Source organism: Maylandia zebra, linkage group LG7, assembly GCF_041146795.1.
Source record: "Maylandia zebra isolate NMK-2024a linkage group LG7, Mzebra_GT3a, whole genome shotgun sequence".
NCBI classification, from domain to species: domain Eukaryota; kingdom Metazoa; phylum Chordata; class Actinopteri; order Cichliformes; family Cichlidae; genus Maylandia; species Maylandia zebra.
This window is the reverse complement of record NC_135173.1, coordinates 18,409,077-18,432,888: the sequence shown is the minus strand read 5'-3', so window position 1 is coordinate 18,432,888 and position 23,812 is coordinate 18,409,077. Positions and strand designations below refer to the sequence as shown.

Below are 23,812 nucleotides of genomic sequence, written 5' to 3'. Positions count from 1 at the left end.
ACTGCCCATGAGTGCTTTCGCTTTGGATCCATATTGTACCCAAGGCAGTGGGGGAGTAACTGGAGAGGCTGCAGAATTGTTGAATAGGCATGAGGCTGAGGGGCCGCAGGGCTGGCACCAGGATCAAACACACAAGGGCCCATTCTCATTAAGGAAGCCGAGCTTGGGGGGGTTGGGAGCCGCAGGGCCCCAAATGTCTAGGGACACAGTAGAGCGAATGGTGCTTGTTTACATGGCCGTGTACACACATGTTTGATCGAGAGCACATGCTCAGTGCATACAATAATGTGTGCATTTCTGATAGCGTGTGGCATACGTACACACACACACACACAGCAATGGGGGAAAACACCTCGCGTGTATAAATTTGAGAGTGCGATATGGAAAACTGTTCCATTAATCCAACATAAAATTGCAAAGCTCTGGTTATTGTAGCTGGACTGGAGGAAAAGCTCCCGTTACAACTGAAAAACTTAATGTACAAGTTCTCTACGAAAACCTGGAGTGCTAAAGAGAATTGATTTGGCATTAGATAACAGTAAAACAAGTTTAAGGGTTTACTGACACACTTGCAGCTCAGCTATGATTTACTTAGACACAGAGTTCTCTGCGTCAACTGCACTGTCAGCAGCTCGCTTGCACTGATAAAAGCTGTGCTGACACAGATCAAGCAAGTCTGTGTCATCAGTTCATACTATAATGAGAAATGCAAATAAATACAATTTAAAAGACACATTTTCCATTAAAAAAAAAGAAAGAAAGAAAGGCACACAAAACCTCCCAAAACATTTTAATGATATTTGAGTAGAAACAAAGGTTATGATTGATCTGTTCAGTTTGGACAAAGAGCCAGCTGCCTTTGTATTAATCATAAAGGCATTCATTGACCACAGATATCATGAGTTACAGGCTATAGCTGGTGTTGTAATAATGAATCAAATGGATAAATAACTTCTGGTTGTATTGTCGTAAAATAAAAAGTGTAAAAAAAAATCTTCATTGGAAGGTCAAATCACAGAGTAAGGTGGTGGATAAAGACAGCTGCAGACATGAGCAGTCATTCCTATTACACTAATTTCAAGTACTGCACACTGCCTGGAGGATGCAAAGACAGTAGTTTCTACTGTGTTCTACTGTCCCGTGGATGAGTGCATGGATTCCCAAAAAATGTTCAGGCATTTGTTCGTCCACACGGAGCTTAGCTGGGCTCAAGCAGACCCGTGCATACTCACAGATGGGGAAACTAACACTTTGCTGACCTCGCATTACATTTCATTCCTATCACAGTATTGATATAATTATGATTCTGTTATGATTATTACAGTAGTTTATATATTGCACGCCAATTTTTAATGATGGCATTGATATCAAGAAAAGAAATCAAGAAAAAAAAATTCCCTATAGTGTAACTGCAAAAAGCACAAATTGTGTATTTAATCACCATATTATGCTCTCAATTTTTCTGTGTGTTATTTCCATTATTCAACTTGTCTCTTTGCTTAATTGTTGCCGCTCTCCTCGGCAAGTTTCTTCAGTTTCACCAGACTTCAGTTCACTTTATCTTCATTGAAGCAACACCACGAGTAGGCGTGAAGTACTGACTCTGGTAAATCAATCTGGGGAAGAAATTTATTTAGACTACCTACATGATTCAATAAAACATCTTCATTTGACACTAGTGTGTTAAACCCATTGCAGGAGGAAGCTTTACACAATGCTGCTAACATTTTATTCTAACAGTTTGTATAGTTCACTTTTTCAGGCATTCTCTCATAAACAATGCAGGGGGCTAATACCACACCAATAAGCAGATCAAGAGAAAACTGACTAATTTCATGAGATATGAATGGATTTATATATCACTAAAATTATTATGTACACGCTTCATCTCCTTACTTTTCTGTGATAGTCAACTAAACTTTTTCAGGTTTTGAATACCTGCTTGGACCTAGCATACATTCTGAAGACATCACCACAGACGTATTTATCAAGGACGAATGAAATAACTGAGAAAATGTGACACATGTTCAGTCAAAGAGCCATTAGAGGTCAATAACATCTGTACAAAAGAATGGCAGGATAACCTTTGCAATAGTTCTCTATGGTTTCATTCACAGAGTAAGTAAACCAGCTGACGTATAACAGGTTAGTATTGGTTAATAGGTTAACTGGTTAAGTCGCAGCCCAAGTGAATACTGGACTAGACCATTAACGATAAAAATGGGGGAAGGGGATTTTTTTTTCCCTTTATTTAAACAAATTGATTTATATGTTATTATGACCCTGATGAAAGCCACGAGCCGAAAGACGTTGGTCAGTTAATAAAGTTGTTCCTCTTTACCTTCCTGCATCCTCTCCATGCACCTTGGAAGTAGGTGAAGTTGTGCCAGAATTTGTTGTTGCTATTTATGCACAGAGTGACAGACATAAAGATAGAAAGACACTGCCAAGCATTAAACTACTGCAGTGGTTAAAATTTAACTAACATGAAAAACTACAAAGACACGTGTGTCTAATAATCTGTTATGATAATGTGTAATCAATCATTACTACGATGATCTAAAAGTTAGTTGCTGAGATAATAATTAGAGCCAGAGCCTCAGAGAGCACCATTTAACTGGCTGAGATGGAAGTCATACAAAGAAGGCTTCACTCTGTGACAGAGCATAGAAGAACTGCTGAGGTGGCCGTTTGTCCAAAGCACATCATTATGCACCAGTAGGTTGTCTGGCAGACCGAGAAATGAATCACATAAAAAAAAAAAAAAAAAGAAAAAGAGGAAAATGCCTGGATTGGATGTGCCCGTAATAGAGACTTAGGGGAACTTGCTGCACTGGGCACCAGTCAAACCCAGCTGGTAACAAAACAACTAAGCAGTTTTCTTATCACTCACCCCAGTGTGAGAGGCTCCATTTTCTGAACTCTGCGGCAATGATGGCAACAGTCCGGGTCCAGTTATGGCTTCTTTGTGCTTAATAGCTGGGGGCAAGTTTCAGAGGCGCAGTGGTCGCGCTTGCACACAGTGCCAGGGCATATAACTTTAAAAGCAGACTGTGCAATGGTTGTCTGAGCGAGGGACTTAATGCTTTAGCTTGTCTGCATCTCAGTGCACCTGCTGGACGAGCCCAGAGCGGGTAAAAAAGGTCAAGGCAATTATGAAAAATATGTTTTTGATAGAAAGACCTATTGCATCACTGAAAGACTGCTAGGCTTTCTTTCTGTATTCTCTCTCTTTTAAAAAAAAAAAAAAAAAAGTCATTTGTATAGTCATCTTTTTTACGCAGGTGTCCAAACAGGCTGGTAGTACCCCGACTTTCCAACAGGAGCACTATTTAACATTATTACTGCAAAAACAACTTTTTAACCATTTAAAAATAAGTGAAACTGTGAAAAGAATGTTAAGAAGAAACAGACATGACTATATTAAAGACTATAATGTAGTGTGTTGCAGAAAAATCTAATGAAGTTGGCATGCTTACTAGCTACTGCCTGGTTGCATTCTAATGTAATTTTCTCAAGATATCATACATATTGTCCATCTGTCCAACACCAGAGGAGCAGACTTGCCCAGAGATCATGTTGCCTTTTTATATGCTCTACTATTTTGACCTCTTATCCTACAGTCAAGGGCAGGAAGTCGATAAATTGAATGGCAAAAGCTAGAACCAGAAGATGAGCGAGTCAGCTAGAGTTTGATTTTAGCCTTGCAAAGCTTCCTGTACTTATGCTTCCTGGAATGCTAGGCCAGGTGAGTTTGCAAGTTGAGACTGCATAACTTCTGCAGCCAATCATCACAAGGTTTGGTTGTTGGATTATTTGAATACAACAGTACTGTAAGGCAATGGCAGACACAAACAATAGTTGCTTTGACAATAATTTTACACATTTTTTTTTTTTTAAAGTGTTGCTAAAAGAAAAAAGTAGCATTACTTGGGATTTGTTGCATGCTATTGCAGGACAGCAGCAACTCCTGATAGACTAAGATACTCTACACACTGTTTTTATCAAAGTCCAACCGATAGAGGACTTTTTATACTAATAACGAGATCTGGCAATTTAAAAATTCAATACTCCAATGTACTGGACAACAATTTTTTTTTCCACGAATTTCCCTAACAACTCTTACACGTATTATTTATTCACTCGTTCACGCTCTGCCCGAGTCTGCTCAGATTAGATGACTGTTGTGTTTGCAGCTTTCCAAACCAACAGTAAAATCGCAGAGAACCCTCTGGTGGACAAACTGTGCAACATCAACACTTATAACATGGTTGAAAGGTGAAAAGTCTTTTTTTTTCTTTAACTTTTTCCATTTTCATTCATTGGCCAATACAAATACCAATACTTTACCTTTTTACACTGGCCAGTACTACATTTTCACACAAAGATTCTTGAGGCCAGAGCACATCTGGATGATGAATTAAGCTGAAACTATGATCCACTTGGGACAAACTGCAAATAAGGCTGCATGCAAAATGGCACCACTCAAGCTGTCTGTCAAACACGCAGCATGACGCGAGGCAAAGGTCACTTCCATTTACGAGGATTTAGAGCTGTAATGCTGCTTATACTCGAAATGACTCAATGTCACTGTAAACAGGAATGCCATGTGTCTACAGACTAATGTCCTCAGAGAGTACACCCCTGTCAGTAGCAATCATTTAACCCCCTTTGAGGTTAAATTCTCTATCAGATAAAGAGGAATGCCAACTCTGAATTCTGGCTTTCATAGAAGCTTAATGATTTCCTGTGACAGTGTTTGAGTCTTTCTTCCGGTGTTATGGGTTAGTTACTACTCTGAGGATCAAAGCTCGTTTAGCCTCGCCTTTGCCCTTCAGGGTCTAATGGCTAATTCACAAATGTGCTCATCACTTCTATGAGTCTGTATGCAAATATACCAAGTTTTCACCTAATTGGGGCTCCCACACCCAAGGGGACATTTTTTCAAAAAACCGAATGGCTTTAAAAAGATGTTGTTCTTACAGTATATTCTGGAATAAAAATTTCTCTCAGTTAAATGAATAATATTGAGATTTGCATGATTTATTTACACTGCTGCTTAAAAAAAATGTCTCCACTGTCATTAACTTTTGGGAGCTTATCTTCATTGTGTCAGTTTAAGCTGCATTATAGGGGGAAGAGCTGATTTGAATAGCAAAGAGGTGCTATCGTGAGATCACTAAAAGTCATTTCACGCCCCAATGTATGTCAGCTCCCATTAGCAGGGACAGCAAACTTCATCCTATTCATCCAGCCTGTGCGCCTCTGCATCCCTCTCCCTCTCTAACCCGTGGGTAAACCTTCAATACTCATTTGTGGAAGGGTTCATTATGAACGACCACAACACAGAAAAGGAGGGAGCGTCAGCTTAAATCTAAATGAGGTGAACCTTTTGAAATAGAGCCTGGTGTAGCATTCAAATCTCAGCTCCGGGGAGAAGCTTTAGTCATTACACTTTCTTCTTTTGCTCCTCTGACAGGGATGGACTGAGGAGCACTAAGCTCTGTAGTAATTTGTTATGACGCCCCGCCAATGAGGCTCCCTTCTCACAAATGATTAATTAGGGAAGAATTACATAAGTCATGGACATCCGATTACGTCTGTCACAATACCAGAATGTTTTCCAGAGATGGTCGTTCACTTGATAAGCAGATAATTAGGCTGCCAGGAAAAAAAAACAACTATGAATCTTCCAAATCAACTCATACCATTTGCACACAAAATGAAGCCATCCCAGTCACTGCCTGTGCAATCAGAGAAATAAATCTGCTCATTGACCAAAATGAATTCCCCAAATGGTTTCCAATACACATAAAAAGCATCATTGTGATCTGCAAGGATGGAACTGAAACGGTGTGAGCACCAGTCCTAAATGGTGGCCAGGTCAAGTCAAAGGGCTTCATGCCATATTAAGTAATTCCATGGACTAGCTCTTCACTTGACCTTATAGCTTTATGGGCCCCTCAGGTCACCGTGACGTTCAAATCATCTTCCCAGGCTATAAACAGAAGAAGGACTCATCTGTAAGGGTGCCAGCTTTGCCCCCAGGCAGCCAAAACAATTGAGATATACTGCAGACAGTTACCTTTTCCCACACGTTCTGTGAATACACGACCACACATGAACACCCAATATTGAAACAATGAATCATCCCTGTCGACTGCAGCCGCTGAGATTAAACTGTGACAATTCATGAAGCGATATAAATGCCTTCAGAAGCTCTCCTCCATATTTACTCAGCCTAAAGTCACTCTAGGCCTTATGCACATATTTGACAGATTCATATTAAAAAGCATGATTTCAAAACTCATCCCCTGGACAATTTAGACTAGATTACCCTGCTGCTTTGCTAAGAGGATGATGGAAGACACACCTCCGTGACAATATATTGCAACGCGAGGTTTAAAGCCGTGAATTCTTTCCAGGGTCTGCAGTAAAGAAGTCATCTGAATGCGATGCGCAATTGTGAAAAGGCGAGGGAGGTCAGAGACGAGGAAGATTTGCTGAAGCTTCCACACAGCAGTCAGTCAACATAATAAGTGGACCAGCATAATCCTCAAACAAGTGTGCCAGCTCAATCGAGTGTTTGTGCATGTGAGAAGAAGTGTGTTCTACAGAACAAAAGAAAGAAAGAAAAGGCGATTTGAGCAAACAGAGGTGATGTGACAATCAGAGGTGGGTGCTAACAAGTTACTCAAGTGCACATAGCTCAGAAAGTGTAACTTTCAACTAAAATGCACTTGTTAGAGGAGTTTTAAAGAAGCACAGGTTTCACTCTCACTCGAGTCATTTGTTGCAGAATTATCACTCCTACAACTCTATTATGCTTGACTATGTTACTAATTTTACTATTTATCTCCTGCCCTTCTATTAATGATGACAGAACAAAATAACAGCCAAATTATTCACAACATTGTATAATATTGCATTTAATTCCATTTAATTATAATTATAGCACTTTTGAATTTATCCAACACCACTGGCAGGTCTGATTAACAGATAACTGCAGTGAATGAGTGAGCGCTGCTCTGAAGTCAGTGCATGTGAGAAGTGAAGGAACAAATATGCTGTTTGCAGAGTTTAATAAAATTAACAATGAAATATCACCTTATTATGTCTCATTGAGCCTCAATGAGACAGTAGAAAATAATATCGCCAATCAAAAATGTGAGATTTACTTTCTTATTTAGCTACGAAAGGTTTTCACATATGCCTGCCTATCAAATCAGAATTAAGCAGCTCTCATTGTGCCTCACACTGCTGCGCTCATTGCCATTATTTAGTGTCTGTTTTATGAGTTGCCGTACTTTAATCAAGTGAACTGTGTGGCTCGCATCAGTCTGTGTTATGCTGAAACCTATTCACACCCCTTTTTGCTATTACAATAACAAACTGATTCATTTAGTTTAAAGCTTTATTTTCATATTGTATTTTATTACAGTAGCCGAGATGCAACGTTAGATAATTTTAGCTTTTTTATCGTTGTAATTTTATTACGCTGTCTGAAACAGGTCTCTTTTGTAAACAAGACATTGATTCTCAATGGGATTACCTGCATGAATAAAGGCTATATCAAAAAATAAATAAAAACTAAAGACAATTGGCATCTTTTGAAACGATTACTTTTGCTTAAGTATGTGTTTTCATAAGGCAGCTCTACTTACAGTAGGTACATTCTTGGAGCCACTCAAGCCACCCCTGTTAAAAATGGGAGATGGGACTTATTCTCAAAGGACAAAGATCCTGAGTCAGTCTCAGAAGAGGAAGCTGTCTGCAGCATGGCTAAAATGTGAGCTCCATCCTCTAACAGTCTGCAGGCCAAGTTCCCAGGGCTTAACATGGGAAGAGCAAGCAGGGATGAGAAAGAGTTTAAAAGCTCTGATTCACACCCTGAATCTACAACATCTCCTCTCTCCTCTCTGCTTCATATGAGTTAGTGCCATATACAAATATATCATTTATGACCAATAATTCCATCTCCAGAGGCCTTTAAGAGGGGAAAAAAGAAAAGAAAAAAAAAGAATTAAAATGTTAGGATCTCTTCAGTTACACCTTAGAATGCCATTTAATTATGAAAGCCCCTCTGCTTTTCACGTCATTCATAGTCACAGATACCACATTTAATGCCTTCCTGTACTAATTTATGTCTACTCCCTCGTTCATTAGTGACAAATACGTATGGGAGGGCTGATGTGACCTATTCATTTGTGGCTGAGTGAAGCCTTTCGGCTGAGCATGGTGCCACGTTGGGGCTCCAAGGGGTCGCGCTGGGGGTGGTGGTCCACTAGTCCAATGTCTCCCATCAAATGCTGGCAGGGGTGGGCACAAAACAAGCTCCCATTCCTTCCCATCGCCTCAGGAGACACCATGGCAACTAGGCCAAAAAAACAAACAAAAAATGGGTCCTCCTCACCATTCCTGGCATGCCCTGGCATCCCCTGTGAAATGTCTGAAGTCTTTTACTTCTGTGTTCTTTAGAGTCGAGATAACTGAGCGAGCTTTAATGTGGAACATGCGCCTCCTCTCTCGCTTCATCTCATCTATCCTCCACCCCACCTCTTTTTCCCTTGTTCCCCCCTCACTAAAGGATGATCTCCACGGCTATGGTAGCGAGTGTGAGGCTTTGATAATGCCATGGCTCTGCTTCAAAGGTCTCGCTCCAAGTTACAATTTTCCCAGTGTTAGTAGAAAGAATCTATAGAATCTAGGTGCTTCTCCATCAGGTTTCCATTCCAGCCTGCAGACTCACAGAATCATCAACAAACACTCATCTGTCTTCGAAAGCTGCTTGAGAAGTCCAACCTTCGTTCAGCACATGCCGTTACAACTGTTGCGTTCGCTGTCACAAAAGGTTGATTGTCTGAGGGCTTGAATTAAGTGGGAAAGTCTGTGGGCGTCGGTGGAAAAGAGTGAGATGACTCTCTCTCTAGGGAATCCTGACATCATACACACAGCATGTTATGTTCACAACTGGTCTCAAGCAGGCACCAAATAAGTCATCAGACTGGGTGGCATTTTGAAGATGGTCAAACATTCACATGGAAATTAGAGTGCTTAACAGAAACCGTATATGAACAGGAGCTTGTTACGGGTCCTGCTCTTGGATTTTACTGTGTAATCATAATTAGAAACTCATTAAAATTACATCTGAACTATCATCACTCAGGTTTCCATTAGCTTGAGCAAAGTAGTCTTTGCTTCAGCAAAGAAAACTGACAAATAGATGAGGATAGAATTACTAGCTCTCTATAAAAAAGTCATTTTTTAAAAAAGTATTTCTAATGTGCTGTTAAACATCTGCTGATCCTCTTCTGCTTATCCTTCTCAGGATTGGAGCCCATCCCAGCTCCCATAAGGCAAAAGGCGGGGTACAGCCTGGACAGACTGCTGTTAAGCGCTTTGAGAACTTTTCCAAACATCTTGGTTTTATTTTGGATGCTTGTATTATTTTTATTTTGCACACACAAAATTTTTTGATTTGACAAAAATCCAAAATTTCAGGGTCAAATTCTTAGCCTCCCAGATGCTAATAGTTAATTCTGTACCCTTCTTGCTGGATAATAGCCTGCAGTTATGTACTAGTTTTCAACAAGTTTCACCTGAGTGACCCAGCCCATTCTTCTTTGGCGAACCTCTCAAGCTACTCCAGATTTGTTGATCTTCTGGCATGAACCTCAGGTTTTCAGTTCACCCCACAGATTTTCATTAACATTCAAGTCAGGGCTTTGTGTAGGCCAGTCAGAAATGTTCTCTTTTGTTTCTGGAGGTAGATCTTCACCAGTAGCGGCACATATTTTGTGTCATTGTGTTAAGAGACAAAGCGATGAACTGGACCGCGTTTTGCTGCTGAATGCTGGAGATTTCCCTTTCAAAATCTTCACATATCCTGCTTTCTTCTTGATTCATTCATTGAGCAGATTCCTGGTTCCAGATGCCCTGAAACATCTCCACAGCATAATAGTCCCACTACTGTGGGGATGCCGTTGTTTCGATTGTACCCCTCTCCTTTCTTTCTCCAGATATAACCAGTCTACATAATCTTTCTCCAGGTTGTTCTTGGCATACTTCAGTTTGACTTAAAGGTGTCTCTCAGATGTAGAGTTTTGTTTTTGAAGCCCATTCAGGATTCTAGTGGCTGTCATCTTCGAGACTACAACACCTGTCTCGGTCAAGTCTTTCACTAGTGTGTTGGCAGTTGTTCTGGGGTCTTTAGACACATCTATCACTGTTTTTCTTGACAGAGTCTTTGAAATCTTTCACTTCCTACCTCTGCTGGGCTTGTTCTGTACTGTGTAGCTCTCTTTTGAATTTCTTCATGATACTTCACACTCTAGTTGACATTTGGAAACACTGTGACTGTAACTTCATATATCCATCTCCTGTTTTTCAGGGGGCTAATAATATTGACCCTGGTAATTGAGTTTTTTTCTGATATTGTGTGCAAACAGATATCATTTATTTTTTCTATAGAAACTAGTATGGTGGGAAATGCAATGTTGAAAATCCCTTGCTAATAATTTTGTCCTTATCTGTGAGTCTAACTTCATATGATGCCTATATCAAAATCAACATAATCCGAATTTACCAAAAAGATACCATGAAGCCTTTGATACACTAGGATTAAATTAAATTGACTGATTTAGGCAAGTTATTTTATCCTCTTACATCTCAATAGATCTTAAAATTTGAAATGAAAAATCAAAACACGGAATTCGGGTAGGTAAATGTCAGCTTAAACAGCATGAACTCAGTGTCTCAGGAACCACAAATAAGGTGTGCTTTAAAATATACACGTTTGGTAGCCAGACATATCCTGGTGTTACATACAAATGTAAGTCATCTTCAGGATAGTAAATACAAGCAAAAACACTCCCAAAACTGCAAGAGCTGTGCAAACGCTCCGTATGCACATGAATTCTCAGTCAAGGCCTTTGAATATTCTTCAGAGATTTTTTAGGTTAAAATTAACCCTAGCTCTTCTTACCAAGAGCTCTTTCTAATTTTACTCAGTTCTTCAGCTGGAATTTTCTCTTGACAGACTTGAAATAAAAATAAAACAGCTGTAACTGATTTCATGTCAGATGTGTTAAATATATTAAACTACTGATGGCGTCTCATCTCAAAGTACGAGGCCTCCTGCTGGCCGCCAACTAAGTGATTTTGCAAAAGCAGCTCCATAATTAGATTGTCTGTATTTTCTTTCCAATGAAGCAGATGTAGCAGTCACACAGTTTTGTGTGATGAGGGAAGCTCTGGATTGGGATAATTTATGCATCAGAGGGAGACCTGCTAGACGACATGCTGGGGAAATCTCCCACTACAGGTGGGTTTTCATCATCCAGTCTCTTTCATTCTCTCTCCCTGCACTTCATTCACCTGCACACCTAACACAGCTTCCAATTAGGAGTGCCGGAGCTCGCCCGTGTGGGATATTGCCTTTGATGTAAACACACTCTCATTCACGTGTGATGGATCTACACTAAGTTCATTAGAGTCTGTTCATCTGTGTTTTTAATGTAAATTTAAGGAGATTCCCACACTTGTATGTGGCAAATCAAACACAGGCTACGTCAACTGAATACTTAGACTGTAGTGGAACATTATTCCCCACCTTTTCCCACCTGTGTTTTTGCCTTTTTAAAATAAGCAGCATGACTACTCTAAATAAAATAAAACAAGACGTTTACCCAGTTTCTGGTGTGACTTTCCTCATAAGGTTTCTTATATCGTCTGTGCTTTCTGCCATTCCATTTGCGTAACAGAGCAACCTCTGTTTTCCATTACAGAGGCTTAATAATTTTGCTGATTTATTGATCAGCAAAATGGCAAAATGGACTGGTGGTTTGTTATGTTGCTGATGGCTAATGCGAACCTGTTTAATGGAGATGCTACGACTCTACCCCTCATTCTTCTGTCAAAATGTAGCTGACTGGAAATAAATACTAACAGAAAGGAAATAGAGTTCCTCCCTCTCACTTGCTCTGCAGAGAATTTTTCTCATTAGAATTCTCAAAATCCTTCGAAACTCTCCAGCATTGACACTGACTGTGCGGGGCATGTTAATCTAGAAGACCAAGACTAAAAGCTTTAATACTGCAGCAGCGGACTGCAGTTGAAAAAAAGAATTTGCATGAACACTAAATATCAGCGCAATTCTCAGCTGGCCAGCAAAGGTCTTTCGATATGGCACGCTGTGACAACAATGACTTCTGGCTGAGTGCATGAAGTACGTGTAACGCTCTGACTGTCAAAATGTTGCTGAACAGAAGTAATTATAGGATGTGGACTAGAAAAACTTTACTGGAAAAATCTGTTTTCCCTAAAATGACTATAAACCCTGAACTATTGGTCAAATTATACAAACTGTATTCATGTTGAACCAACAGTACAGTTTATATGCCAAATCTGAGGCTATTCGTCTACTAAAACTAAGCTAAATATGAAAGAACATTTAAAACAAAATAAAATAAATAAAAATAAAAACAAAAATACTGGCGGCCACCAGTGGCCCTCAGCCTCCAAGTAGATACTAGAGATGGCACGATACCACTTTTTTATGTCCGATACCGATACCGATATCATAAATTTGGATATCTGCCGATACCGATATGAATCCGATATAATGTTTTTTAATCAACAAAACTGTTTTTTAAATATCTTGCTGCATTTTGTATAAGTTCATACTCAAGTTTAAAACAACAACTACACTAAAGCTATTCTGTTATACCTGTATGCAAAAAAAAAATATTTCATAGTTCAGCAATACTGATCAATCTAATAAACTTAAACCTACACCATCCTCCCTATTCTGGTATTTTAAAGAGTACTTAGCATAAATATTAAGCAACCTAACTAATAGGGTTCCAACTCCCAGCAACAACAAAAATAAATAAATAAAAAATAGGGAACCACCCCTCACGCTCCACCTCATGATGCTTAATCGACGTAATCAACCTTAATTTGATGCAGTGTGAAAAAAAATGCACAGAAATCAATTATTTTTCAAGAAATATTAAATAGATTCAACATCTTTCTTCAACAAAATTGCAGACTGCACAGATGGTACCTTCCCAAAGGAAAAAGTACTATAGCTTACTAGGGTATATATATTAGACTTAATAGTTACTATATACAGTAATGGACTTCTATTCATTTTACATCAAATTAAAACTTTGGGTGTCAGATAATTATTTATTAAAAGCTAGACATTTTAAATGAGAATAAGAAAGAAAAGTATGTCTTTGTGCCCCCTTTTCCCTGTTAATGCCCTATCGGCCCCCCTGGCTAAACTTTGCTAGATCCGCCCCTGCACAGTTACCAGCGTCAGCTACGTAGAAAAAGATCCTCGAGTAGAAAGTAATATTAAATACATTCTAACAACAGCTGATCAAGCTTAAACGTGCTGCTGTTGTTCAGCCGCTGGTTTCCTCTTTCTGGTGCAAAGTGGGCCAAAAGCAAACTAGAGTCACGGACTCGCGACAGAAAAGCCGATCAGCTGATCGTTAAGCAGTTTCATGATTGAAGTAGCAGCAGGAGAGGCAGTCGTTTGTTAAGCTTAACGCAGGAATGCTTTACAAACATTCAGAGATGGACTTACACACTTGCTTTACTTCTCTCGGGATAACTTTGTCAGAGATGAAATGCCGGGTTGCTAGCGAAGCTCCAAATGCTATCCAGACCACCGACAGGTCCCGCATGCCACAGCCGCTCTATCACGTGAGGCATACTGCTCAGACGTGCTAACGTTCTGAGGTGAGTTACGGCGTGTTGCAAGTTTTGTGAGGTGCTTTCGTGATATTTAATGGATCGGATTACATTTTTTATTTTTCTCCGATATCCGATCCAGTAATTTAGGTCAGTATCGGACCGATACCGATATGTAATATCGGATCGGTCCATCTCTAGTAGATACAGCAAAGGTATAAATTATAAAATCCTATGTTGCCTCATTCTCGCATTGATATAAAACCAGCTAAATTAAAAACTGACATAAATAAAAATGTCAGTTTGGCGAAATTTGTCAGTACAGCCAGTATCAGGAGGATTTCTCCCTTCGTAACAGCTGTGAATGGGACTGACCTGGTGGAGATCATTCCCCAAAGGGAACTCCTGGAAATACCCGGGGGCTGCTGATGTGGCGCGGATGGCCTGCCAAAGCTGATGCTGGCAGCCCCCAAGGTAGTGTGAGCACATCCCAGGCAGCAGGTTGTAGTTCCTAAAAACATATGCCTTCAGAGGAGTGCCCCGATTCACAATGGTGCTCACAGCTGCCACCTGTGGGTGAGGGCATCAACATACAGGGTGACTTTCTTTTTCAGTGTCAGGTTGTAGTTGAACAAAAGCAGACAAGAAATGCAGGCATAATATCTAGGTCGACATTCTGACAGATCAATTTTATGTCATCACTGAGCTCTGAGCCTCAGAGGAGACATGCTGACATCTGAAAAGCATATACTCTTCTTTAGGCCCACTTTCTTATGGCTTTAGAGCCTATTTTTATCTGTCAAGCAGAACAGTAAAGAGAGGGAAATGGAGAAAGAAGGTTTCTGAGTAATATACAAGTAAACAAGGTGAGGCAAAAAACACGCTGTGGGAATAATGAGTCAGACCATCTCATAAAGCTCACCTTGGGGCAGTCAGGGTTTCTTGAAGTCTCCACCATGAGGTGAGAGCCCATTTTCTCTCTGTGGAGGTTCACAAAGGTGATGTTATTTTCTAGTGTAGAGGGTTTAGAGTAGCATAATGACTAAAGGTAAATGAGTTCCCTTCAAAGGAATGCTGACTGTGATTAATCATACAGTAATCTTTATTCTGTAATATAGCTTTCAGACTTTTTCAACAAGCAGCTTTTTTTGTTGTTTTTTTTTTAGGCATTTCTGTATTTTAATTGCTCCCATGGCTGTCGAAGAGCCATTGTTGTTGCATGGCACCACAATAAAGGAGAAAGACAAGGTGCTCATCTAGACACTGATCATGAACTATAACAGCAAAACTCACTTGAGGATGTTCTCCCACGCTTCACTGTCATAGAAAGCGTGGTTCCAGCCCATCTTCATGGTGCCGACAAATACATTCTGCTTGAAAATATCTGAGCCCAGCTTTCGGTACAGATCATCACACTCTTTCAGAGGGATCTGGAACATGCCTAGCATGAACCCGAGCACAGCACCTGAGTTAAAACAACCAGAAACATTCAAATGAGAGTGACTGAGATGTACTGTTAATTGAGCTGCTGTAAACAGGAGGTAGAGGAGGTTCAGACAATCCTTTGAGAAAGCATCGAGGAACAGCTTGTTCTCGTCCTCAAAGATGATGTTCATACAGTAATGAACCAGGTTTACTGGAAGGAAACTTACTGAAGGATCATCTGTTATAACCAGAAGCTTTGGAGATCAGTTTACAGGATGTGAATAGGAATAACATGGTTAGAAGACTGATCAAGTATTGCCAACAGGATTAGGGAGTCACAATGGCACAATGTGGGCAAAAGTGCCAGATGTGGCCCCAATAGGTTTCTAAATGTGTGAGAACACCATTTGATTTAGGAGGCGTGTTGTCACATTTGACAACTCTCACTAAATCTAGTGAGTGTTTTAATCTCCAGCTGGTGGAGATTAAAACATATAACTGAGAGAATGCTGGACAAACAGAAACTTCTAACAGTGATTAAAGCCCAATGTGCTTTGCAAATAAACAGCAGGCTTTTAATCTATTTTTAATCAGTTTGAGGTTGGTCCACAGCTCCCCCTTGTGGTGATTTAACATCAAGGAAGCACCTAATGTACTTGACAGTAAAATACTTGTAAATTTTATGAATTCATTTTATGAATTTAAAATCAACTGTAATGAAAGCAAAATTTATTGTGCAATTGTACAATATTAGTTCTCACCCAGACTGAGAGGAAAGGGGCTGCTGGTGAAATTGAGGTCGAAATTCAGAGCAGAGCAACAAATAGGTCAGTGCTGCCTGTACTCTGCTAAGTGTTGCACTTTGTTCAGATAATCCATATACATGCCTCTGACTATACAGAAGTAGGGCAGGAGGACAGCGTACCTGTGCTGACACCACAGATATAATCAAACAGTTTGTAAGTGGGTTTCCCAGTCAGGGCTTCTAGCTTCTGTAACGTCTGAAGGGCAACAATTCCCCTGAAAGTAGAAAGCCAGACAAATACATGGATACATGCATGAGACATTAGTAACCAACTCATCATCAAGAGCACAAGATTTAAGACTAATAGAAGAAGTGTACAACCTTTGACACTATAAACTTGATATCATCAACTCATATCTTAAAGTAAAGATGAGTGTGGGGGGCAGGGGAGTGAAGCCGAGCGAGTACCTTAAACCTCCTCCATCTATGGACAAGATCCTTATTCCTCTACCTTTGACAGGTTTATGATAGCCCACCAGAGCGAGTGCTTCTCTAACGGCTGCTCTCAGACCCGGATCGTTAGCCTGTTCCAGACGGAGGAGGCAAGGGATAACTTTCTCCTGACAAATACAAACATAGCATGACAGTCAGCACCGGAAACAGAAAATGCTGTCAATCCACCATGAAGTGGTGTGGACTAGATAGTAGGAATGTAGAGGTGAAGCGTCTCTCTGTTACGAGACGTAGCTGCGCTCTCAAAACCAAAACTTCAACATCATAACAGGTGAACAAATATGAAAACAAGCAAAGTTCAGGCATGCATGAATAAACAGTCTTCTTTTTGATTGTGCATTATATTCTCCTTGTTTTGATAATGCATCATGATTACTTCCTGTTAGATTTACTCTTTCCTTGTATTTCTCACCCTGCATCCCATCTAATTCTGCTGCCTGATATCAGTCAGCACATAGTTACATAAACCAGGGCACAAACTATCGACGCTTACTGAATCAGAGGTCATCCCCACGGTTTCCATGAAAAAGGCTGAAACCAGTTTCGCTCGTTCACCGGTCATTATTTATTCAGACTGAATTTAGCAAAAAATACACAGTGCAATCAATTTGCAATGAGAAATTAATGTTGACCTTCGTTGTCATGGTTAAAAATGGATGGGGGTCGATACTGGTGTGACCACTGCACATCTGTAAAACCTTGATCATAAATAAAATATGACATCTAAAGGTACTGCAAACAGACTGAGCAATGTGACCGAAATAAATGCCGAAGATGTCTGAAGAGATTCTTTTCCCCCCCTCACAGCATGAGTGCATGAAAACTTAAATATCATTACATTTATTTCTGTAGCCACTTGCAAAGTGAGGCTCTCAACAATATGAGAAACCAAAAACTGAATTTACAGAGAAAAACAACCTTGGTTTAAAATACTCTAGATTAGTATTTGTGGTATCACTGATGTGACATAAATCTATGTAACAGTGTGCAGTCTGCATTTAGAGCTGTGTGTAACCTGCTGAGCGCAGCTCACAGACTGACATTTTGCAAGCATCGGAGAATTCTCAAATACAATCAGAAAGCATAATGTATATGATTCTCATGCTAATGCTGCAGAAGCTCAGCAACTGACCACACAGCATATGCAGACCGTACATACATAACGTGGAAATTAACATGTAAATAAAAAGAAACATGCTGCTGAAAACTGTTTTGACAACTCCGTCAGCTCTCTATAAAAAAACATCACCCACGTGTGGATGTTAATCTGCTGGAAAATGAACAAGAAAAACCATCTTTACTGTGTAACGCAATTGGCTTCGTGTACGCCGCACACACCCACACAGTGTTTCTGTGTTTTCAGCTCTTTATTTACAGTTTTGCCTTTTCAGGTTGTTGTTGCTGGCTGGTTCGCACAGTTGCTGCGACAATTGCGCGCCCGCAACTGTCTGCTTTCAGTTCCCTCATCCTCTCGGATCCTGGCGTGCCGCCCAAATAGGGGAGGCATGATCTCCAGCTGTGTTGGTCAGTCTCCCCTGGCACTGCCCCATAAACCCACTGCACCACCCCTCCCCTGCAGCTGAGCCACAGACCACACCTCGCCACATACTGCTACATTTCTCACCTTCACTGCAACGCCACGAGTCTCTGGAAACTCCAAGAGGTGGTAACTTAAGTCCTCCACCCTGTTGATATAAACCTTTACATCTGATGCCCTGTGGAGAGCCTGAACCAGTGCCCGGGTTCGATTGTCCACACTCACTCTTGCAATAATCTGTGACATAAAAGCAAAAATAAATAAATAAAAAATACAGTACATTAATTCCTCACTAGGCAGGTATGGTGGTTGCTGTGAATATTATGTATGTGCTTGATATATTATTTAATATGTTATAATAATATCTAAGACCATGTATGTTATGCACATTTAAGTCAATCCAGCATTGCCACAAACTAGATGTCAGACTTGCTTAGATCTCCACAACATAAAGGCCCCTGTAAGCCTATAAAGCGCCCTCTCTCTGTGGCCCTGTAACTTTTCAAGGGGGTTATTTTTGAATGTAGCTTCCCAGAACTCCCAGAACAGCAAGTCAACATCCTTCCAATAGACATATAGAATAACAAGTGCGCTGGTCTGAGTTTTAATTGTGGACACTCTGTTGTATTACACTATACTATACTGGATCATTTTAATATGCATATAATGTTTCACTCAAACACAGACAAAAAGCGTAACCCACAAAATCTGGGACTATTGAAAAAAAGTTTATATTGAGTAGAATGAAAGCAGAAAGTCCTATAGCATGCCCGTAGGATTCTCAAGGAACAGGTTATTAAAAATATATGGCTTACTACAAAAGGAAAAATTTATGAAAGAAATACTGCTGTGCTGTAAGCCCTACCTTTTCCCTTTGGTGCAGAAGTTTCTTGGCTTTCTCCTCCGCAGCCTTCTGCTCGTTACTAACCTCAGCCTGTTTCACTGACACGTCCTCTGATTTCTTTTCCTCCAGTACAGCGCTCGTGGACTCTCCTGTTCTGAACTTAGGAACAAAAGGTGCTATGTAGTTCCCAACAAATGCCTGCACAGTTGGAGCTGAATAAGACAGGTACTGTCCTAAACCCCTCTTTGGGGGAGCAGGGTCTTTCTTATTAGACACCGGCATGAGGTCTGAGGTTTGTTGATCCTGAGAGTAAGTGGAAGAGCTTTCAAGATGCTCTTCTTTCTTGTCCTGAGTGTTTATGCTGCTGCCAAAGTATGAGTTGACGTGATTTGCTACATAGGTGTAAGTCTCACCCAGGTTCACTGAAAAGGTGCTCGGATGGAAGAGGTCTGTGGATTGTTTGGGCATTGTGCTCTTGCTCTCCAAATCATTCAGCGAAGGCTGGAGCTCCTCTTGCCTCCTGGAACGAGTAGCTTTGACGCCAGGAGCAATACGTCTCAGTTTTTTCTCCCTCGGTTCCGTTACAGTTGGGACTATAGCAGTGACAGTCTCTTGGGTAGAAGTCTGAGCATGAGTGGAGGTAATGGAACTTGTATCACATGTGGCAGAAGTGGAAAGGGACGGATTGGCAGAAGATCTCTGAACAACAGGTTTCTGAGCAGTTGATGCTAGAGAGAGAGCAGCATTAGAAGGATTGTAAGTGGATGTGACTGTATTCTCATCAGGTTTGGGCCTTGTCTCAACACTGGCTTCAGCATTTTTATCAGCCTTTAAAGCATTAGGTTTGAGTCTGGAGATCTTTGACATCAGCTCTGTATGTGTCCCACTCACAGCTTTGGAAACTGTGTCCAGCGTGTTCCTGACACGAGACATATGTCGGCTCAGGCCAGCAGACCACTTTGAAGCTGAAGTGTTCAAATACAGGGTGCTGGTGTGGAGGCCAAGCCGATGTCTAACTTGGTTACCTTTAAAGAACCCCACCTTGCGACCCTTGGCCCTCAGGTGGTGAATGTGCCTCCAGCTGAGATAGCATTCCTTATGGAAAACAGGCTGCTGTGCATGACTCTTACAGTGAAACGCACCACACAAAGGCAATGATGCTGCTGGTTTGTGAGCATGGGACTGCCATATAAGCAATGCTCTACTTATTTTCACCCAGGTATTTGAAGCCCATCTGTGATTCATATTCTTTCAGTCCACAAGGGTTTAACCCATTCGAAGAAATATCAAGAGTACACCCGTGCTTTCCCCATTCATTAACCTGGTAATGAAAAAAAAAGTTTACATCACCACTACATACACCCAATAAGGGAAACACTGTATAGAATTAATAACCACAGAGCGTAATGCTATATCAAATCTATCATTGTATCACACACTGTTTATAGTAAATTGTTGACTTAAATTTGCAAGTCAATAAAGCCCTTTGGAATGAATCGATTTAAAAATAAAATATTTTTAACAATTGCATAACAGAAAAAATACCAAAAGAGTTCTTGTTAATCTGGTGTTTGAGTAGCGCTCAACTTTTAACAAGCACACTATTTCATTAACTGTCACAGGTGAGAGGACAACAGGTTCACTGTTAACTATGTCAACATCAGCAACTAGCTAACAGAGTACCGCTAAACGCTAGCTTTTATACAGGCCGCACACAAAACAACAAGGCATACCAGTCCTTTGTTTTGCTCTTTCACGAGAGACCAGATTCACTTAATCCTTCTATTATCGGCCATCCTTGATTAACCATAACACAAAAGCATAACACCTTACGGGAGTGTAATAGGTTGCTCGACCCGATGCCTAATTTCCAGAGTGATGTGACATCAACAGTCGAAAGAAAAACAATGGTCACATGATCCTCCATCTTCGCTGCGATTGGCCAGTTGTCCTTTGGTCCTCTAAATAGTTTCTGTTGATTGGTTAAGCAGATTCTCCACCATTGACGGCTGCATAGGGTACACTTAATATGCTTTACGGTGTATGCCGAATGTGTCCAGGGGAAGCGGAGTCAGCATTTTCTATGAAGAAATTGTCCCCACACGTTTTTTGAAACTCGGGATTTGCTGTTAAAAATTGAAGCGCTGCAGGTGGAATTAAAGAAATGCTACCCAAATAGTTCAATCACATAAACAGCAAAATCTTTTGCATCAAAATTAAATAAAACCACTTGTGCGTATTCAAATAGTTATAGCGAGTTTAGTAACTAATGCGAGTGCCTGTGGGACTCACAACACTAATTATGGACATTTTAAGAAGGAATATTTACGGCATTGACCGACAGAGGGAGGCAGATAAGATAGAATTCGTCAGGTCTAAAGAGATACCGCAAAACTAGCGAAGAAGACATGGAACTAGTCTCATTTCACACTACTCGTCTATAACACCTACTAATAACAACTTAATACCATGATGTTTGGTGTTGGTTAAACGGTTAATGACCGCTTGTGTAGAAAGGAAGCGGCAGACGACACCCAGACAGGTAATTGATTGAGTCGCAGCCTGAGTAGACTGTGATGGGGACCGCTAGCATGTGTTAGCCACGGCAGGCTAGTATTAAGAGAGGTTGGTGCCGCCGTTTAAAAATGTAAAAATGTAAAAGATAAATTCTAATTCAAACAGCAGTAGCCTGTACCAGTTCTTTTCTTATTGGCTAAGTTTTCATTCTCCAAATGTAGGTTAAGACAGATGTTGCGTTTAAAAGGCGGTGGTTCTTCAGAGGCTAGGACATGTGATACTACCAGTTACACCGTGCTGTCTGGCTTGAAACTCACTATTTGTGCTGTACTTTTCTCTCTTGAATGACAGGACACTGGAGCCATGGCAGCTGCACAGTCTGTGCTAACGTTTGCAGTGTGCGTCCTCGTGATAACAGAGCTGATACTTGCCAAGAAGGACTACTATGACATACTGGGAGTGCCTAAAGGGGCCACAGAGCGCCAGATAAAGAAGGCTTTCCACAAGCTTGCAAAGAAATATCACCCAGATAAGAACAAGAGCCCTGATGCTGAAGTGAGATTTAGGGAAATTGCTGGAGGTACAGCTGATTTGTTTATTTTGGCGTATTTTGGGAAAATTCGTAGTTATCTGGCATGTCTTGGATATGATTGTTATTGTAATGTAGCGTTTTAATTCACTATCAAACAGGAAAATTGATATTTAGACTGTTAAAATTTATATTTATGAGTGACAAATGAAATGTGAACAGTACAATGTGTGAATCTGATATTACTACTACTAATAATAATAATTAATGATAAGGAACACTGATGCATGTTGGGGTTTTCTTGGTGGCACATGTTGATCCAATGGATAAGTTTGTCCTTTAATTGATCACCAATTACCTATATTACAGTTTGGTTAGTCATGCCTTTAGTCGGGGCTTTTTCAGCCACACCTTTTTTAATGTTGAGATAATAAAACTCCCTCACTTTGACTGAATTTTGTGTTTCTGTATTTCTGTGCAGCTTATGAAACTTTATCAGATGAGGCAAGAAGAAGCGAGTATGATCAGTTCGGGGACACTGACGCGTACTTCGATGGTGAGACGCAAGGCAAACACAGACAAGGTGCCCACCAACCTTTCACCTTCAGTTTTGATGACATATTTAAGGACTTTGACATCTACAGCCAGAACAGACACGCCCGTCACCGAAGACACTTTGATGAACACTCCAGGTCCCACAGCAGACATAAAAGACACTTTCAAGGTGGTTTTGGAGCCGGGGTTATCAATGATATGTTTGATGATATTGAGAGAATGTTTACTTTTGACAGACACACCAAACAGACTGAAAACCGGTTTCATGGTACGTCGAAACAGCACTGTAGAACAGTAACGCAACGCAGAGGTAATATGGTAACTACTTACACAGACTGCACTGCATCATAGGGTGCAATGTAAATGGCTTAAAAAAATGCCTTAAAAGCATACAACATATTTGTATTTTTCAAGTTGAAGAAAGCCAGTTGGTTCAAAATACTGTGAAGCGTGAACATTTGTGTTAAGCACTGACATTCAGGAATGACAGGCACTGAATAAACAGGCAATTTAGCTTAGTTTTAAAATGAAATAAGCTATCTTTTTCCAACATATTTCCAGCATATTTTCACTTGTGAGTGATTGTTGTAGTTTTTTGCTTAGTGGTGAAGTAAGCAGTTTTGTCAGTATTTTTTCCAAGCACCTTCTTTTGATAATGAAGTTTAAAAACATTATCTTGTTACAATTGTGGAAAAATAAATAACATAAAATTTAAGAAAAAAAATATATGTTGCTCAATATTGCACAGAAATGTATGTGTTACGAGTTCGCCTACCACTATTTTGTACAGGTTCTTTGTAAAGGGTTTGTTATTTTAACTCCACAATCACATATACTGGCAGAAACAGTGGCAGCCAGCAGTGTTTTGCTTGCAGCTGTCAAATGAGCAGAAACAAAAAACCTGTAAACCTCCACATGTTGGTTTGTCTAACTTGTGTTTTGGAGTTTTTACTTGAAATAATAAAATATTCTTGTACTCTACAATGCTGGACCTTTTATGAACACTATGATCATGAAATTACAGCCAGTTCAACATGAAAGAAATTGGTTGATAGCTGGAAAGCCAAAAATACAAGTAAGAGAGGATTGTTTGGGACTTGGATTTAAGTGGAAATTGCTTCATCTAGCCTCAAGATAATTTGTCAGATACAAATGATGTTGATTCAAATAAAATATGTTTCACAAAGGTTTTGCAGGCCTAGCAGTGGTTCTCTGATTCACTGAGACCCACAATGTTTCTGACATGTATTACACAACATACCACAACAATGTATTGCCTCCAATATTCATTAATCATTAATAACTAAAGTTTATATTTAAAGAAGTCAGCACAATAGTATCAGCAAACGCTAGTATGCTGAACTTAACATACTCATTTTTTTAATTTGAGTTGTCATAAATTAAAACGCTTCCTTATTGCTTAAAAATAAATTGTCAATGTTG

At 40.1% G+C, this 23,812-nt stretch overlaps 2 protein-coding genes across 5 annotated transcripts in view; one reads left to right on the top strand and one right to left on the bottom strand.

Annotated features, from left to right (window-relative positions):
• LOC101475781 (calcium-independent phospholipase A2-gamma) overlaps nt 1–21,698 on the bottom strand; it is a 26,162-nt gene extending 4,464 nt beyond the window's left edge. The window contains exons 1-8 of one of the 4 annotated variants that reach the window (XM_076885967.1): nt 21,603–21,698; nt 18,790–20,089; nt 18,012–18,161; nt 16,343–16,494; nt 16,055–16,149; nt 14,998–15,169; nt 14,627–14,684; nt 14,080–14,274 (exon numbers count right to left, since the gene is read on the bottom strand). In XM_076885967.1, the coding sequence (XP_076742082.1) occupies nt 14,080–14,274; nt 14,627–14,684; nt 14,998–15,169; nt 16,055–16,149; nt 16,343–16,494; nt 18,012–18,161; nt 18,790–20,013 (2,046 nt within the window). In that variant the 5' untranslated portion in view covers nt 20,014–20,089; nt 21,603–21,698. Of the gene's footprint in view, nt 1–14,079; nt 14,275–14,626; nt 14,685–14,997; nt 15,170–16,054; nt 16,150–16,342; nt 16,495–18,011; nt 18,162–18,789; nt 20,090–20,501; nt 20,709–21,602 lie in introns of those variants that run through there. The other 3 variants (XM_004563750.3, XM_004563751.3, XM_014410347.4) reach the window with 3 other exon arrangements.
• On the top strand, nt 21,066–23,812 carry dnajb9a (DnaJ heat shock protein family (Hsp40) member B9a). Its single transcript, XM_004563748.3, has 3 exons — nt 21,066–21,310; nt 21,637–21,865; nt 22,296–23,812. Exons 1-3 carry the CDS (start codon nt 21,266–21,268, stop codon nt 22,718–22,720), a joined length of 699 nt encoding a protein of 232 aa, XP_004563805.1. The 5' UTR covers nt 21,066–21,265; the 3' UTR covers nt 22,721–23,812.